An 18442-nucleotide genomic window follows, 5' to 3' on the forward strand; every position below is an offset into this window, starting at 1 on the left:
GTGCCCACTAGGTTTTAAAAGGTGATTATGTACTCACTTGAGAGCTGCTTGAGTTCCCTGACACACCCGGTGCTGTCACACAAGTAGTGAGTCCCTGGGATGCTGTAGCTGATTTCCAGAGGATAGTGGGAGGGCTGAGTGTGAAGAATGAGTGTTCAGACGATGGTTGGGTTGGTTTGCTGGTTTATCATAAAGAACTCAGGAAGAACCAGGTGGAAGAGATGCAGCAAGAGAAGGTGGAAGGGTTTTGAAGCCTTGCGAGTCTGGCCCGTCCCTCTCTCACCGCTGTCCTGAACTACCAGGGACAGTGGAAGGCCCTGAGTGCAAGCCCCAGTATTGGGAAGGAACGAAGGAAGGAAAACTGTTAAGTCACTTGTACGTATTGTCCTTCCCTCTTCCAACATTACCTTGTTACCTGGACATCACCTGCTACAGGGGCCCCCTGCTTGTTGGAGCCCTGCAGCTCTCCAGAGCTTGGGACAGAGCTTGAGAATGAGCTGGAGAGGAAGGTGCTGTCTTAGACCCCCACCTAAGATGCCAACAGCGGGAGCAGAATCCACATTGAACAGATCACTACTGAGCTCCACCCTCACCCCACTTAAGCTGGACTCTGTGGTGCTGCTGCCTGTTTCTCCTCCCTCCCTCCCTCCCTCCCTCCCTTCCTTCCTTCCTTCCTTCCTATCCTCCCTATCCTCCCTATCCTCCCTCCTTCCCTCCCTTCCTCCCTCCTTTCCTTTGGTCAGTACTGGGCTTTGAATTCAAGGCATTGTGCTCTTGCTTGTCTTTTTTACCCAAGGCTGGTGTCCTACCACTTGAGCCCCCGCTCCACTTCTGGCATTTTGCTGGTTAAGTGGATATAAGAGCACCTTGGACTTTTCTGCCTCTTAGATCCTTAGATCTCAGCCTCCTGAGTAGCTGAGATTACAGGTGTGAGCCACCAGCAAGGGGACTGGTTTCCCTGAGTGTTTTGTTTTGTTTTTTCTTGTTATAGAAGAGGTTCTGCCCACAGTGCTATGCACAAAAGCTTAGAAAGGCAGGGTAAGAGAATTTAAGGTGAAAGTTTTGGGATTCTTTAGGACTGTAGTTGATTCCTCACAGGTCCCAGGAAGAGGGGGCACGTGCCATGCAGGGCTGTGTGGGGAAGGACCAGGGTTGGTCTGGAAGCAGAGGGGCAGGAATCTTCACTGTGGTGTCTGTGGGGAGGAAGGGATCAGGGTGGGAAGCAGCTTTAGCAGTTCTAGCTTGAGTTATTTAGTGGGTTATGTCTCCTTGGCCTGGGCTGAGGCTGGGGACACAGTGGCCCCGAGTGTCAGCGCCTCCTAGTGGAGACATCTGTGTATAGGGACAGTGAGTCTTGCCATTAGGAGGACCAGTAAGGGTCCAAATGTCAAAGCATCAGAATCAGCCTGACCGGAACCTGTGTCTCCATCCTTCCAGCCAAAACCGACACGGCCTTCAAGGCATTCTTGGATGCTCAGAATCCAAGACAGCAGCACTCGTCCACCCTGGAGTCTTACCTCATCAAGCCCATCCAGCGAATCCTCAAGTACCCGCTTCTGCTCAAGGAGCTCTTCGCGCTGACAGACGCGGAGAGCGAGGAGCACTATCACCTGGATGGTGAGTGTGCCCCCGTCATGGGATGGTCTGTGTCCCAAGCGCCCCAGCACCCCATCCTGGGAGGGTCTGTGCAAAGCCTCTTCATCTCACAAGCCATGTCCTTCTAGTGGCCATCAAGACGATGAACAAGGTTGCCAGTCACATCAATGAGATGCAGAAAATTCATGAGGAATTCGGGGCTGTGTTTGACCAGTTGATTGCCGAGCAGACTGGTGAGAAGAAAGAGGTGAGGAGCCCCTTCCTTCCTTCTTCTCAGAGTTGTCTTTAAATGAGGCGATAGTTGCAAGGCCAGTAGTTACACTGCTGTTTTTGTGGGTGTAACCAAGGTTACAACATGAATTTTCTTTTCAAGTGCTGGGGATTGAGTTCAGAACCTTGTGCTTACTATGGTAGCGCTCTACAACTTGTTGAGTCACACATCCAGCCCTTTTTTAGCTTTAGTTTTTTTCTTTAAAAAAAAAAATAGGGTCTTATGCTCTTGTTTAGACCGGCTTGACTATGATCTTCCTACCTCCTCTTCCCAAGTAGCTGGGATCACAGGCATGTACCAGCTTCTCTTTTCACTAGCTTTTTGCCTGGGCTGGCCTCTAACTATGATCTAGCTGAGGTTGTAGACATGAGCCATCACACCCAGCCTTGGGTGGAATTCATATAAGAAACATGTTTCCGATGCTCAGCTTTTCATCTTTGAGACCTCTGGGATATTATTCTAATATCTGAATAAGAGGCTGGGGCTACTGGCTCATTCCTATAATTCCAGGTACTTAGGCAAAGGTGATGTGGTTCAAGGCCAGTCCAGACAAAGGTTTGCAAGACCCTATCTCAGGGAACTTTTTATCTGTCAAACATCATTTGGATATTTATAACATAATTCATGAACCATATAAATTACCAATATGGGCAGATGGTCCCTGGGAAACTGACAAGAGTATTTGTCTGTTTTGTCACATATGAAATGGTTTAGAGGGCTTACACACCCCTTGGACTGAACATTCCCCACCTCTACCCCTGACTCAACCAGTAAAGCTGGTGTGATGGTCTGCACCCACCATCCAACTATGAGAGAAACATAAATAGGAGGATCACAGTATAAGCCAACCCAGTCAAAAAGCAAAAGCCTACCTGAAACATAACTAGAAAGGGCTAGAGGCAGGCTTCAGTGGTAGAACACCTGTCTAGCAAATACAAGGCCTTGAATTCCAATGCCAGAATCACAATCATAGTCACCACAATAATAATAACAACAACAGCAGCAACAACAGCAATTTGTTTTGAATGACTACAGAGTTTTTTCAGTGACAGACCCGATTTTCTTTCTCTACTCAAAGATTTACTTAGAAGAAATAGTGACAGGAAGGCTGAAAAGTGAACAAGTTGTACCTGAAACATTGAGAAGTCACTTTTCCTTACATGAAAACAAAGTACTACTAACACTGAGTGGAGTCATAGGAGTGTGGGAGGGAATGGTAGCCATTGAGATCTGGGTCCCCAACGCCCAGTGGAATATGATCGTCCATCTTGCTTCCCACATTCAAATGGAGGAGGAGGAGACGAGCTTGGGGCTGGAGGGCACTTAGGAAAGATAGGGGAGCCAAAATGGACACCGGTGTGCCACAGTTTAAGACTCCATGAAAACTTGAATTGGGATCATTCCACTCAGTAAGTTTTGCGCTGTCTCTGACTCGGCAGGTCGCAGATCTGAGCATGGGAGACCTGCTTTTGCACACCACGGTCATCTGGCTAAACCCACCTGCCTCGCTGGGGAAGTGGAAAAAGGAACCGGATCTGGCAGCCTTTGGTATGTATCAGAAGAGGGCTTTGAAGGAAAGGGAAACAGCTGTCTTTCTTTCCAGAAGAATATGTCTTTTTCAAGACATAATTTGTTCAAATGAAGCTAATAATATTTGCTGGATTGGTTTTCCTGCACAATATGAAATTAAACTTCTTCTAGTTAATGCATGCACTGTCTGAGGCCACCCGGCTACTATGACTAAATCTATCCCAGATAAAAACACACAGGCAGGTAAAGAATTGTTTTAAATCCATTTTTAAGATTTGGGCCATGAATAATAACACATGGATAATAAACCAAGGAAAAGTGAAATTTTAAAAAAATCAAGAGGAAACTGACTCTGTTTCTAAAACTCCAAATCTTACGTTTTGACTCCATTCGGACTGCCGTGCTGTATGCAGTACCAGGATTTAGGAAGCTGGTTATCAGAAGTCTTGTGGCTCCAGGAGCCTCGGTCTGATGCACTGCTGCTGATACTTGTGGAGGTAGATGTGTGTGGACACAATTGGGGATCTCGTAGGGTTCCGTTGTATTCACTTCTGGGAGCTGTGCCCGTACCAGGAGAACATGGCTGCCACTGGCAGTGTGCGAATGTGTCATGTGAATGTCAGTGCTGTTCCTGAGTGCAAAAGTCATCCGACTACACTTTTGTTTTATCCTGGGGAAAAAACAAAACAACAAGCTGTTGTGTTTTCCTGACCTCCGCAGGAGTAGCTTGTCTGACTGTTACCGTTGTCTCTCCTGCGTTCTTCCTCTGGGTCTGGGGAGAGGGGAGGGGCTGGCTACTTTCTTCTACTCCCTGATGTGAGCAAAGAATTCTCAAACAGTAATATTTTTATTAGAGTGTCTAATACAAAGATAGCTTGGGCTTCCGACTTAGATTCACTTAGGGTTCGTTGAGAAGTTAGTGATGTCCCTGCTGTATCAAAAGCCACTGTGACTTTTAATGATATTTCAATGAGACTAACTTAAAAGAGTATAGATGTAAGCTGCATGCCTACCATCTTAGCTACTCCAGAAGCTGAGATCTGAGAATCAAAGGTCAGTTAGCCCAGGCAGGATAGTCTTATCTCCAAAAAGCTCAAAGTAGAGGTGTGGCTCGAATGGTAGGATGCCAGCATTGAGCAAGAAAGCTAAGGAACATCGTCCAGGTCCTGAGTTCAAGCCTAGTATTGGTACGCACGTGTATACACACACACACACACACACACGCGCGCACACACACATGCACGCATGCACGCACGCACACACGCACTGGATGCTTTAAGAATTTGGTGGCCTTGCCAGGTACATGTTTTGGGAGGACAAGAGGACTTGCCACCTCTTCACCTCCACCTTGTGTCTTAGATTCAGACTTCTTGGGCAGTTTTGTCTCTCTTGGGCCGTCTGTGCTCCTTACTGCTTTTTTTAAAAAATTTAATTTTATTGTCAAAATGATGTACAGAGGGGTTACAGTTACATACATAAGGTAGTGAGTACATTTCTTATCAAGCATTGTTATCCTCTCCCTCATTTTTCTCTCACTTTCCCTTCCTCTACTACCCCCCCACCCCAAAGTTGTGAAGTTCATTTTGAATATACTGTCTTGTGAGTATCACTGTTGGATTGGTTCACCTTTGTCCTACCATTTCGTGTTCCCCTTCCCTTACCTAATTCAGATAAACACATATACAATACCCAGGGTACCAAAATCAAATATAGTGACAACAGGGAATAAACCATGGGGGGAAAAGAACGAGAAAAATAAATAACTTCACACAGTACATTAAAAACAACAATAAAGAAAAACCTCTTGTTTCCAGATCCTGGAGTTCATTTCTCTTAGCATCATCTTATATGGTCACATGTACATATATTGAGCCGTTGTGATCCGCTTCTAGGACCACCCTAGACATACACTAATTATTACAAATGAGGGAAACCATGGAGCCTGTGTTTCTTTGGGTCTGGTTTACTTCACTTAATATGATTTTTAATAGATGTGGGCATGACCATTTCTCTAAGCAGCTGGGTGGCCTCAACATTGTGGCATTGCATGTATGGACTGTTTCTGGCACATAGACTCCCCAGTAAGTGACACCAAACACCTCCTTGTTTCTGAGTTGGGCTGCAAGCTAGCAGGTTTAGAGCCCGCCTTGTGGATGTTTCATGACTTGACCCTTGAATTTTGCAGACTTTCATGTAGTGAGAAAGGAATAGATTTGGAATAAGGAAATAATGTGAGGGGGAGAAAGGGGACGTTGGCCCCTTGTTTCTGTCTGGGGTGCTGGGGCAGCTGTAACAGCTCGCTGTCAGCTGGATGGCTAACACAGAGCAGACATTTATTTCTCGCAGTTGGGGAGGTTGTATGCCAAGATCCTACATTCCCAAGATGACACCTTCTAGCCTGGTCTTCACATGGGGAAAAGGGCAAGGTGTTGTGGAGAAGGCCATCAGAAGACACCACACAATCACAGCGTACTGCCAATAGAAAGCCTTATTATCACTGGGACTGCACTGGACAGTGGGGTCACCAGCACACAAAAGAAGTTTCTTTAGGTGAAAAAATGAATTATATCTCTCCAATTATGAGTAGGTGTGTGTGTGTGTGAGAGAGAGAGAGAGACAGACAGACAGACAGAGAGGCAGAGAGAGAGAGAGTTCAGTTTTTCAGTGTGCATAAATGAAGATCACCCAGGCCCAGAGAGGTTGCATGCTTTCTTTCTGTCTTGTATGCAAACGTATACAAACAAATACATTGATTGAAATAGGGTAGATTTAAGGGAGAACTCAAATAGTGTAATTCCTTATAAAGCAAAGTCAAGTTCAACAAAATAAAATCCCGGGAAGCCCAGGTACCTGAAAGGGATGGGGTGGGGTCCAAGGCAGAGGGACAGACTTATGAAGAAGAGAAGGGAGCGGAGAATGCAGTTGACACTTCAATGTACATGAGCAAAATTAAGAGTGAGGGAAGGCCATGGCATAGCCCCTGTTTTCACTGTTTTGATTCCCGTGCCCTGCATCTTCTATATACAGTTTTCTAATTTGGGGAGGAGAAGGGAAAAAACAATATGCTTAAATAAGGATACAGGTTGACCCACTGTAACAATGAGATGTACAAGACTCTATGTTGAAAATGAACTTTACAACTTCGGTGGGGTAGGGGGAGGGAAGAGATGGTAGAGGAAAAACAAAGGAGGGGGTAACTCATTACCTTACTCATGTAACTGTACCCCCTCTGTACAGTATCTTTACAAGAAAAATATTATTTAAAAAAAAGAGAGGGAAGGGTTGGGCAGGGAGGGACAGGTGAGAATATTGAAAGGGCTGACTGTTCAAGATGCATTGTATTCATAGACAACTTAGACTTAAACAACCACTTAAAGATAGTAAATAAAACATATATACTATTCCTTAATGGATGAAATGAATATCGGTTTTTGTTGGACATGTATAGCTTAAATTTTAACCTTGGGATAATATAGCTAAAATGGGGTATTTTACCTGAGCATTTGAGAAGGGAGTTATTTCTGCTTGCTTATTTTGCATGGGAAACCTTTTTCCCAGCAGGCGTTTGATCTTCATAGTTGTAAGTGAGAGAAAGGGGTGCTGGAGTCAGTCACTGAGATTGTACGATCTTTCTCAGTGCTATTACCACACGTGATCGTCACTGTGCGGGGAATGCCATAGAGTTCACGCCCTAACTGCCTTTGTTTTCTTTCTTTCTTTTTTTTGGTTTCCAGTGTTCAAAACAGCTGTGGTCCTCGTGTATAAAGATGGCTCCAAACAGAAGAAGAAACTTGTAAGACTTGGCAGTGTGAAATTCTCTCTGTACTCTATCTGCTTCTCACTTACATCTATACATTCTGCCCCTTTGTTGAGAAAAGCCTTTATGGGTTTTTTTTTTTTTTTCTGCTGGTTGTGGGGCTTGAACTCAGGGCCTGGGCACCATTCCTGAGCTCTTTTGCTAAAGGCTAATCTTCTATCACTTAGACCCAAAACACCACTTCTTGTTTTCTGGTAGCTAATTGGAGATAAGAGTCTCTCACTTTTCTGCCTGAGTTGACTTTGAACCACAATCCTCAGATCTCAGTCCTCTGAGTACCTAGGATTACAGGCAGGAGCTACTGGTGCACAACTATGATTTCTTTTGTACATATATCCATCCTGCCTTGCAGCAGGCTCCTGGGTAGTGAGTGAATAGCTATTGTTCACCTTCCCCCATGGCCCAGAACCTTCCTGTTTTCCCATACTCTGTTCCCTTGTCCATCTTTTGAAATCCCTTTTCTCTTCCTGCTGCCTCTCTTTGACTTGTCATTTGTTGTCTGCACATACTCAGCATATTTATTTACTGTGTAGTTTCTCAATTCCTGCCCCATGAACTAAAGAACACAGGAAGGTGACATTGCTTTGGGCATGTGCAGGACTTACTGAGGGGAGAGAGTCTCCTACTGGTTTGGAGAAAGTTGGAGCCTGTTCTTACACTGCTGGCTCCTCCCCTGCAGGTGGGCTCGCACAGGCTGTCAATCTACGAGGAGTGGGACCCCTTCCGGTTTCGGCACATGATCCCCACTGAAGCCTTGCAGGTTCGAGCCTTGGCAAGTGCAGGTAAATGCTGGCACATGCTGGGTCCTGTTTCTTATATGTGTATGCATTCGTTTTTGTATCCACACTCTTGGTCTAACTATCCAACCTTTTCTTTGCCTGTATTGGGACTTGGGCACTGGCCCTGAGCTTTTTTCGTTCAAGGCTGGTACTCTACGACTTGAGCCACAGCTCCACTCACTTCAGGCTTTTTGGTGTATAATTAGAGATAAGACTTTTCTTCATACACTAGCTTCCAACTGCGATGCTCAGATCTCAGTCTTCTGAGGGGCTAGGATTACAGGCATGAGCCACCCATGCCTGGCTTTTTTGTTGTTGTTGTTGTTGTTTACATTTAAATCCTATATTTATGGAAACAAAATTAATTTCTTGGGACATTGTAAATGAAATGTCTGCCTCTGAAGTAGTATGATACTGAAAGCCCAAAGAATGACTGATACAAGTCCAGCTTGATGGGAAAATTAGTTTACTAGGGATTTCTCAGAATGATGGATGACCACAAATGGTCACCCATGTCACCAGCACCTCCTGCTTAGCAAGCTCCAATTTTATATGGCTCTGAGTCTGCAGCAGAACTTAAAGGGCTTAGAGTGCCCCCTAGTAGTAAAGCAGCAGCGCTGACTGTAGGCTCAAGTTAAACCCTTGGAGAGCCACGCGTTCATGTCCACATTTGCTCTCATCCAGGATTCTGCTGTTCTTATCAAACACCAGCCGTGGTAAGGAGAGTTCTGCTCTGTGCTGGTCTAGCATCAGGACAGCTAAGGGGCAGCTTGCTGCAGGATGGAGTTACTCCACTAGGATTCAGAGGACTGGTCCCACTACAGCCTCATCTCTTTTCCCTGAATCTTTTCATTACCTCTTATGTGCTTGGCCATTTATTTAAATAGTGAATGAATGAACTAAATGAGTGAATGAACTAAATGAATGGATGCATGTAATGTCCTAATAACAGTTCCAAGTTATTCTAGTCATCCTCTATTTGTATGTATGTGTATTCTGCATATGTTTATGTATACATGTATGTATGTATGTATGTGTAATAGATGACACTGTTTAGAGATATATGAATATATACACACATACAAACACATGTGCTACATTATACATGTATATGTCATACACATGTACCCATAGATATATACCTATGCAATATTATATCTGTTACATGGAATACACACATACATTTGTATGTATGAATATATATGAAATATATGAGATATATTATGTTTTATGCACATAAACACATACACATGTATACAATATTATATAGATATTTTAACTAATAACATGTGAGTAGCAGTGCACCTTGTACTTTCATCATGAACACTCTCCAAACAGACCCCTGTTTTCACAGCGTGCACTGGAGTGTCTTAGGTGCTGTTCCAAAGAAAGAACAAATCGCTGAATTGTAATAGCTGACAGGCTGCACAGCTGAAAGTGGCTTCCTCAGTCAGTTTGAGTGATTGAAGGGCCGTTAGACAAGGGCCTGTTAGTGTTTTTTTCTTAGCACACCCTAAGCCCTTAGTGAAGTGTCTTCCGTCTTGTGCGATTGCAGTATTTCATCATAGACCAAGAATGAGAAAAATGACTTTGTGAAAATGTAAGCCGTACAGTGCAATGTATCCTGACGTGTTCTTGTTTTACCATATCTAGACGCAGAGGCGAATGCCGTGTGTGAAATTGTCCATGTGAAGTCGGAATCAGAGGGGAGGCCCGAGCGGGTCTTCCACCTGTGCTGCAGGTGAGCCTGGCCCTGCACAGCTGAGGCCCTGCCCAGTGCACCTGAGAAGTTAGTACATGGATGCATGGTGCTAGTTGTACTAGAATACAGACAGTAACCCGGCTAATGGAAAATCTTTCTACAAGGAAATAGACTATTGAAACATATTGAACATACCAGGAGGGCTTCTCATATTTACCTACAACACGATTAGCTCAGTGTTTTGGTGTTTGGGCTCATTGTTAACACAGCTCTAAACTGCAGCAGAATCAGAGTCTGCTGGGAGGGAGGAAGTGTGAGAAGGTATTACAGGAGTTCTTCATCCTGTGGAGACATGGTTCTTCAACATAGGGAGGCTGGCTTCTGTGGATCACCTGTAGTTCTTGGGTGGATGTTCAACTTCGACTCTGGCCTTCCACTTAGTAATTCTTATTTTTCTTCTTTCTCTTCCTCTTCACCTTCTTTCCTCAACCCTCCGTCATTGATCCTTCTGTAGTATCAAGATGGATGGTGCCACCAAATGATGTTCTGTTTGGTTTTGAATATAATCCACATGTAATTGTGCTTCATTTAATCATAAGCATTCAATCTAGTACCGTAGTATTCTAGGATGTTATGGGTTGCCTACAAACACAAGAGAATCAATATTTTTGAGGTATTAGTGATGTTTTAGAATACTATTGCTAGTAGAGTAAAAAGGGGCATTTCCTAACCATGTGTGACATGTACCTTTCATCCACAGTTACATTTAGGCGGGTAGAGGGGAATGAGGGCTCAGAGAAGATTCCCTGCAGAACATGGTCTGGAAAATGGATGCCCGGTTCAAACTCAGATGTCTGTGTTTCATATTGCTCCCTCACATCTCTGTGTTGTGTGACTGATCGACAAAGGACAGCTCTCCCAGGACACTGTCAGGAATAGAAATGACATAGCTTTGAAAATATTCTGGGGCTGGGAAGGTGGCTCAGTGGTAGAGTGTTTGCCTTGCATGCATGAGGCGCTGGGTTCGATTCCTCAGCACCACATAAGCAAAAAGAAAAAAGCCAGAAGTGGCGCTGTGGCTCAAGTGGTAGAGCTGATGAGCTGAGGGACAGTGCCCAGGCCCAGAGTTCAGGCCCCACGACCGAACCCCCCCCCCCAAAAAATGAAAATATTCTGGTCAGGGTTTGAGCAGCTTCGCTGGCAGCTGTTAGGCCGATTCATGTGTGCTTGGTAAAATCCATGGAGTTCAACAGACCTTTTCTAGATCCTCCCTGTTTGTTGTTTATAAGAAATACCAGCTGAAAGTTACTTTGGTAAAACCAACGAGAATCTAGCTGGGCATGGTAGAGCACACCTATAGTCCCAGCATAAGGATGCTGAGGCAGGAGGATTATGAGCAGTCCAAGCCACCTAGCAGGATCCTGTCAAGAACAGGGGAAGGAAGGAGGGGAAAATAAAAGGTGACATTAAAAACTTAACATAATCCTTCCATTTTCCACTGTGAGAATTAGGGCTTGGTAGGAAATTTTGACCTTGTTGATGTGTCATATGTATCCCATGAGGGAACGGGAAGATGACCCTCAGGGGAACGGATGAGCTCATTGAGGTTTCGGTCTGTCGATGCCTGCACGGGTACGAGAAACTTCTGGCTCGTCTTCCTTCAAAAACAGTTCTATAAAGTTTGTAAGGTTGTGCCTTGTGCATCAAGAGCAGAATTTGGCAAAATCCGTCCATTGATCGCTTGTCCATGGGGTTCTCTGCCCCAACCTGGCTCAGAAGGTGACTCACAAAACGCCAAGGAAGTGGAGCGTGGAATTCATTATCCTAGCTATAAGGAGGCAGCTGAGCATTGAAATCAGAGTCCTGGCTTCAATGTTTAACCTTTGGCCTTTGGGGGGACATTGATTTGACTGCGCCTCATGGTACCCGAAGATATTCCTATGCTCTACACTATATATTTAAACAAATAACACTTGTTTTCCCAGCTCCCCAGAGAGTCGAAAGGATTTCCTGAAGGCCGTGCATTCGATCCTGCGAGATAAGCACCGAAGACAGCTCCTCAAGACCGAGAGCCTCCCTTCGTCTCAGCAGTATGTTCCGTTTGGAGGAAAGCGGTTGTGTGCTCTGAAAGGGGCCCGGCCAGCCATGAGCAGGGCAGGTACTGTGGGGATTCAGACTTACAAGATCCCGGTCACCCCCACTCTGCTCTAGAACTCAAGGGAATTTGACCTCCTTGTCAAGCAGGAGTTGAGTGTGGCCTGGTGAGGGCTAATATAGGGTGTGAAGTTCTTGGTCGTTGTTTCCTTCCTGGTGGCTTCTGGGGTCGGCCCTTTGTTCCTCTTAATTTCCCCCCATCCTCCCCTTGCTGCCCTCCTCCTGCTGGCTGATGAGCGCCTCTCTCGTTTGCCAAGTCAGCAAGCAAATGCATCTTTCTTTCTTTCTTTCTTTCTTTTTTTTCCTGGTGGGGCCTGCTTCTCCTGTGTGCAGTTTGAGTCTCTGCTTCGCATGACAGCCAGCTTTGATGAGCAAAGAAAAGTCAGTGAGTCATGTCTCAGTGAGGCCCTTGACCTTTCTGAGAACTAGGCAGCAGCAGGGGAAAGGCCTTTTCTTTGGAAGGATACTAGTTCAGGAAGCCAAATGGCACATACAGTTTAAATTTTGACCCTTGCCTTGTGCCTGCAACTTCAGTTTTGATCTCAGTGTTAATTTGAGGCAGCCTGGAGCTGCTGCTGGAAAACAGGACCTAGAACTTAAATGGTCCCAAGTGAATCTTCTTGCAGGACTCATAACTCTTCCATTACTCTGGAGCAGTGTGGAAGGAAGAGTGATACTACAAAAACTGTAAATGGCAAAACATATCTAGGAAGAAAGTTTTACAGGGAAGAATCCAGTAAAGGAGGTTTACATGTCATTGGCCGGGTGTTTGTTGAAGAGCACAGACAGCACTGTCAATGGTAGAAGGATTTTTTTTAAATAGATCTAACCTCCCTAGCTCTAAGTTTTATCCTGGAGGAAGGGTATTATAAATCTTCTCTAGTCATCTGCTGTTTGTGTCATGAAACTGTGCAGCGAACTGCCCCGCCGGTTGCAGGGGTTCTCCGAGAGTCATGCTTGGCCAGGGTCTCATGGAGTCCCCACATAAAGACAGCACATGAACCTCTTACAGCTCACTGGAGAGAGTTTTTATTTCAGAATGGTTTTTACCCACTCCTTGATTGCCCAAGGAACGTGTGTCCCATCCTCAGGGAATCTACTCATCAGCGGTCAGGCTGCACTTGTTAATGAGTGACCCTCAATTTAGAGCTGCATTTGCTAGGAAAGCAATCACACACATGTAGTCTGCAGGAGATACACAACTTTTCCCACCGATCTCTTTTTGCAAAGAAAATCAAACCAAGCCATAACCGAGATAACCTTTATAAATACCAAGAGAAAGCCTTGATGTCACAGCTGATTGATTTCTTCTTTCTTTCTCCCCCCCCCCCCATGGTTCATTTTTGGTCGAAGGAAGTCTTTATCACTCTGCTTTGGAAGCAAATTATTATCAGCAAATTACTATAATCAGAACTTGCATGTTTTATGATTTAAAGTGCAGTACTTGAGTGGTTCAGGTCAGGACCAGATTAATGAACCCTGGAAATACTCAGTCTCCCTAAAAGACTCGAAGGAATCCACTCATGTGAACTAGGCTGTTAATGACCCTTACACTAAGGACAATCTGTTTCCTTCTGCAATTCCTTGACTACTTAGGTAGTTTATTTCTCCCCCTGTTCTATTTGGATATAATAAAAGAAACTCCCTGCTTCCATACTTAGTGTAAGAGTACTGTTCATCTGCCAGTGACCTAGGAAAAAAGTTCTTTCTTTTTCCTATTTCTTTTAATAAAATGTGCAGAGTCAAAGCAAGTGAAAGTATCAATACTTACCATCAATATTCACTAATTAATGCGTTACAATAGTTTCATTATCACCTACTTATTATCCATCGACTCCCTAATTTGGGCTCATTTCAAAGATGATGACAATCATCACACTTTACCTCGTAGACCTCAGCATACAGATCATTCATGAATCTTCCTAGTAACTCCATGAAGAATTGAGGTAACTCAAATGAAGTGAAAAGAGACAGCTAAGCTTTATTCTGGTGGAGTTAAGGTGATACTGAGTTGGAAATTTTGCTTCTTCCCATTGAAGAAGTGTTTTGTTTTTATTTCTCTTCCTTTATTTTTTTCCCCTTTTACTTCCCTGGAATGGTTCTTAGTCCCCTCCTTGAAGAAGACCGGCATCCATTCATTCCCCAGTTTGAGATGACAGGCCACTCAGATGGTGAGGGATGATGATGGACACTGAGTCTTGGGGCTGAGGATGGCTGGGCTGGAGCCAGCATAGGTCACTGCTGAGCTCTCTCACCTTGTGCCTGCTTGGATCAAGGCTACATTTGCTAGTGATTGACACTAGTTGTCTTCTTGCAGAATTGGCATTGTTTGTCAGCTTTTAGGATATGGTGTTCAGAACAGCAGCTCCTTCCTGGAGTGTAGATGCTTCTCCTCCATTGGAAAGCCTGTGTTGCTTTGGCTCTTGAGGGTGGGAGCCATGGTGTGTGTGTGTGTGTGTGTGTGTGTGTGTGTGTGTGTGTTGGGAATATTTGCTAGATTGGGTGGCATCTTTTGTTTGTGTTAAGTAGTTGTAGCTTCCTGTAGGGGGCAGTACAAGTAAAGGAAGGACTTGAAAGATTTGGTATTTTCTTCTTCCCTTTTAGTCCCTTATTATAACGGTTGATGGACTGCTTGAGTAGCATCTGTGGCTCAGTTCTCATTTCACTTGGTATTTTGCCTGGATTATGGAAAGACGATGACTCACAAGGCTCACGTGTGCCCAACCCTGAGGCTCAGATGGCCCTTTGTCAGAAAGGGGATGGGGAACCGGTTGGCTGTCCCCCGTTTCTGAGAGCTGTTCATGTCCCTGTGCTCTTGCAGAGGGATGTGGCGTCTTTAACCACAGGTCCTCCAGATATTTGACAATCAAAGCTGCGAGGTCGCACTGTCATTTGACCAGTGCTTTCCGCCTCGTTGATGTATCACAGTGATGTCTATGAAGATGCGAAACCTTCCTGCCTGGCTGGACGCTGGTGCCGCGTGTGTGTAATTCTAGCAACTCAGGAGATTGAAGTCTGAGGAGCACAGTTCGAAGCCAGCCTGGGCAGGAGAGTGTGGGAAGTGGAGCTGTGGCTCAAGTTGATAGAGCATTAACTTTGAGGAGAAGTCCTGGGCTTGCACTTAAGCACCCTAAAACCCCTAGAAAATCAGGCACCAAAAACAAAACAAGGCCAGAAACCGCCTTCCAACCTTATTAACAGTCTAGCTAAAGCCCCAGGGCAGCAGAGGCCTGGGTCCTAGCTCTGTGACAGGCACACAGGCTGAACACTCTCCTCAACCTCTCTGTTCTACTTGTGATCATCAGCCTTCTGTGCTGCCTGTCGGTAGGTGTGTAGGTTGCATAGGGAATTCTCTCAGAGGGCCTTGTGTCCCATTTCTCTATCGTACACCCCCTCCCAGAAACCCCACCCCACCACCACCCGCTCTGCTCTTGGATTTCCTGCCACAGCATCCCCTCGGTTCCCACGTGGGCCAGCGCAAAGAGTCCAGTGTGGATGGGTCACCTCCACGCCCAGCCCCTGCTCCCCACGCCACGGCCCGCAAACCGTGCACCACTTTGCGTTGATGTTCCTTTGCTTTACTCGCTGGGTTTTCGTCCCCTGCTAAAGCGTGGGGGTTTGTTCTTTATATTTTTGTGTGTGTGTGTGTGTGTGCAGTGTCTGCCCCAAGCAAGTCTCTTGGGAGGAGAAGGCGGCGACTGGCACGCAACAGGTTTACCATTGACTCAGATGCCGTGGCGGCCAGCAGCCCGGAGAAAGAGCCCCAGCAGCCGCCCGGGCCAGGGGACACAGACCGCTGGGTGGAGGAGCAGTTCGATCTTGCTCAGTACGAGGACCAGGATGGCATCAAGGAGACAGACATCCTCAGTGACGACGACGAGTTCTGCGAGTCGGTGAAGGACGCCTCGGTGCACAGAGACCTCCATGAGCGGCTGCAGGCCGCCTCCATCAGCCAGCGGAGGGGCCTGGACAGCCACGCGTCACGCATGAGCCAGCTCAAGAAGCAGGCCGCCCTCTCGGGCGTCAACGGCGGCGTGGACAGCGCCAGTGAGGAAGTGATCTGGGTGAGACGTGAAGACTTCGCCCCTTCCAGGAAACTGAACACTGAGATCTGACTTCTGTCCCCTTCTGTGGAGAACGTGTGTGTGTGTGTGTGTGTGTGTGTGTAGATGCTGCCACCCTGCCCTGCCCTCCTGCCTGTCTACCCGTGCCAGCCTCCCCCTGCCCCCCAGAACGTCCCCGGGGTGTTCTGCACACACCAGTGTGGCAGCTGACGCGGGTCTGAAGCCATGTAGCCACCTGCCCTTGACATTCTTCACAACGGACATCAGAGAGGATCGCCCCGAACCCCAGATCAGCTCGAGTCCTTCCACTAAGGTCTTGTGGTTATTCTCAGTCAGGGCCTGAGGAATTTGGAAAAACAAGACAAACTTGTTACCACTGAAAGCAAACCGGCTCCCTGCAGCAGCTGAACTCATTTAAAGGTTAGCGTGTGCACACACATGTACACACATTCGCACACAGAACACACAGCTATCTGGAGCCCATCTTCCAGCTGAACTGAAACATCTGTACAGCTTTCCGTGTTCAGGCCCTGTTTCTTCTTCAGTGTTGAGACTATCTGTGTCTTTTTAAGAATGTGTGAGGAAAAGGGTGGTTGTTTACGTGTCGATGAGCCTTTCTTTTTCATTTTTTGTTCTTTTTAAATATTTTTCTTCTGTGTTGGTCCGTGGCTGTTCTTAATGCTATGTCATTGTTTGGAAGTTCTAGTTTTGCATAGAATTATAAAGATGCCAAACTCTTAGAGAAGAGGTCCAGATTTATCATTTGAAAGAGAGAACACAAACAAACACTATTTTTTGTATTTTACCTGAGATGCAGGGACTCAGATAGGTGAGAATTTTACAGTGTTAGGTTACAGAGAGTGAGACATTGTGACTTTATATTTATATGAAAAGCCAACAAGGAGCTCATGTTAAGAATAAGCTTTTTTTTTTCCCCCCAAGAAGCAGATTTTGGGGGGGTAAACGCTTGAATCTGTATTTGAGATGGGAGTTTGGTTGGAGGGGGAACACGTGACAGGGAATGGGCGGAGCCTGTGTATCTGTCCCCATGGCAGAGGACAGAAGCCTCCTTCTCATGGGGTTGCCATGGTGACCATTGGTTTTTCCACCAGAATCACATCTTCATCCATAGATCCCCCTCCCCACACCCTTGGCAGTCCATAACCAAACCTCTGACCCAAACAACCTCTTCAAAAAACATCTCTTGTGTTCAATACTTTCTTCTTGCCAATGAAACAGGGTAATAAACATGTCAATTCCTAGTGTCTGAAATAGATATCCAAATGGAGGAAGAACAACTACAATAAGAAAAACAAATTATAGCACTTTTATTTTTTCTTTAAACAAAAAGGTTGAGTTTAAATTGAGTTTAAACTCTTCTTAACAGACAGAAGAACACTTTTTCTTTTTTTGGGGGGGGGGATATCTATTTGGTGTTTGACACATCAGTAGGTACTTTAAAAACCTGAATTTTATAGTAGCTTAGGAATTATATTTTATAAGAATCAGTTATGACTTTATATTTCCAGACAATAGAGAAGTTCAGAACATCTCGCTCTTGGGCCTCGGCTTGCTTTCCCTCGCTCTCCTTGACCTCCCCTCCCTTTTCAGATTTCCAGGGCTTTGAGCTTGATCTTTTGAAAGTTTTATTCTATTAAATTTTTGCTATATCTTCTGGTTTTCTTACAAAAAAAAAAGAACAAACAAAAAAGCTTTAGAATGATTTCTATACCCTTTGTATCACCGCATTGTTCCCTTTCCTCTGGAGTTCGGTGGTGTCTGGATGGGCCACGGAGCGCGGTGGGCGTGGGTGGCTTCCTGCACGGAGCGCGGTGGGCGTGGGTGGCTTCCTGCACGGGCCCACGGAGACACTGCGGAGCCTGGTGCTTGGAGGGAGCCATTGTCTCTTGTACATAAGGTCATGACGTGTCTATGTCAAAAGTTCTTATATATTTCTTTTATAAGCTGAAAGAAGGTCTATTTTTATGTTTTTAGGTCTATGAATGGAACGTTGTAAATGCCCGTCAAACAATAAAAATATTGAAAAAAAATACCCGGATGATCCCATGTCTCTTTGGAGTTTGAATTGTGGGAAGGGAGAAAATAACTGGAAATGTGTGGTTTTTGTTTGTTTGCTAGAAAGGCAGAATGACCCTCACTCAGCTCAGACATACTTCAGATGTGCTCTTGTTGGAGAAACCATAGTCTGACGGCCCCATTAGTATTGGATTTGGAACACATATTTTACTTAGTTTTATTTGCGCTGGTATTGGGATTTGAACTCAAAGCCTTGATCCCTTGTTTGGCTTTTTGCAGTCCAAGGCCAGTACTCTTCATACCCATTTTGTTTTCTTCTGGTTACCACAGGTAAGAGTCACACAGACTTTTCTGCCTGGGCTGACCTCAAACTTCAATCCTCAGTCTCTTGAATAGGATTACAGATGTGAGCTACCAGCACCTAATTTTTTTTTTGGGGGGGGGGGAGGGGGTCTGGTCATGAGGCCTGAACTCTGGGCCTGAGCGCTGTCC

At 45.5% G+C, this 18442-nt stretch overlaps 1 protein-coding gene across 1 annotated transcript in view; it reads left to right on the plus strand.

Moving 5' to 3' along the window:
• Positions 1-17718, plus strand: part of Tiam1 (T-cell lymphoma invasion and metastasis 1) — a 350718-nt gene extending 333000 nt beyond the window's left edge. The window contains exons 22-29 of the mRNA XM_013027533.1: positions 1438-1617; positions 1725-1843; positions 3307-3415; positions 7132-7190; positions 7894-7996; positions 9647-9734; positions 11681-11853; positions 15507-17718. Of these exons, the coding sequence (XP_012882987.1) occupies positions 1438-1617; positions 1725-1843; positions 3307-3415; positions 7132-7190; positions 7894-7996; positions 9647-9734; positions 11681-11853; positions 15507-15964 (1289 nt within the window). The 3' untranslated portion in view covers positions 15965-17718. The remainder of the gene's footprint in view (positions 1-1437; positions 1618-1724; positions 1844-3306; positions 3416-7131; positions 7191-7893; positions 7997-9646; positions 9735-11680; positions 11854-15506) is intronic.
• Positions 17719-18442: the final 724 nt, after the last annotated feature.

Source organism: Dipodomys ordii, unplaced genomic scaffold (genome assembly GCF_000151885.1).
Source record: "Dipodomys ordii isolate 6190 unplaced genomic scaffold, Dord_2.0 Scaffold104, whole genome shotgun sequence".
NCBI classification, from domain to species: domain Eukaryota; kingdom Metazoa; phylum Chordata; class Mammalia; order Rodentia; family Heteromyidae; genus Dipodomys; species Dipodomys ordii.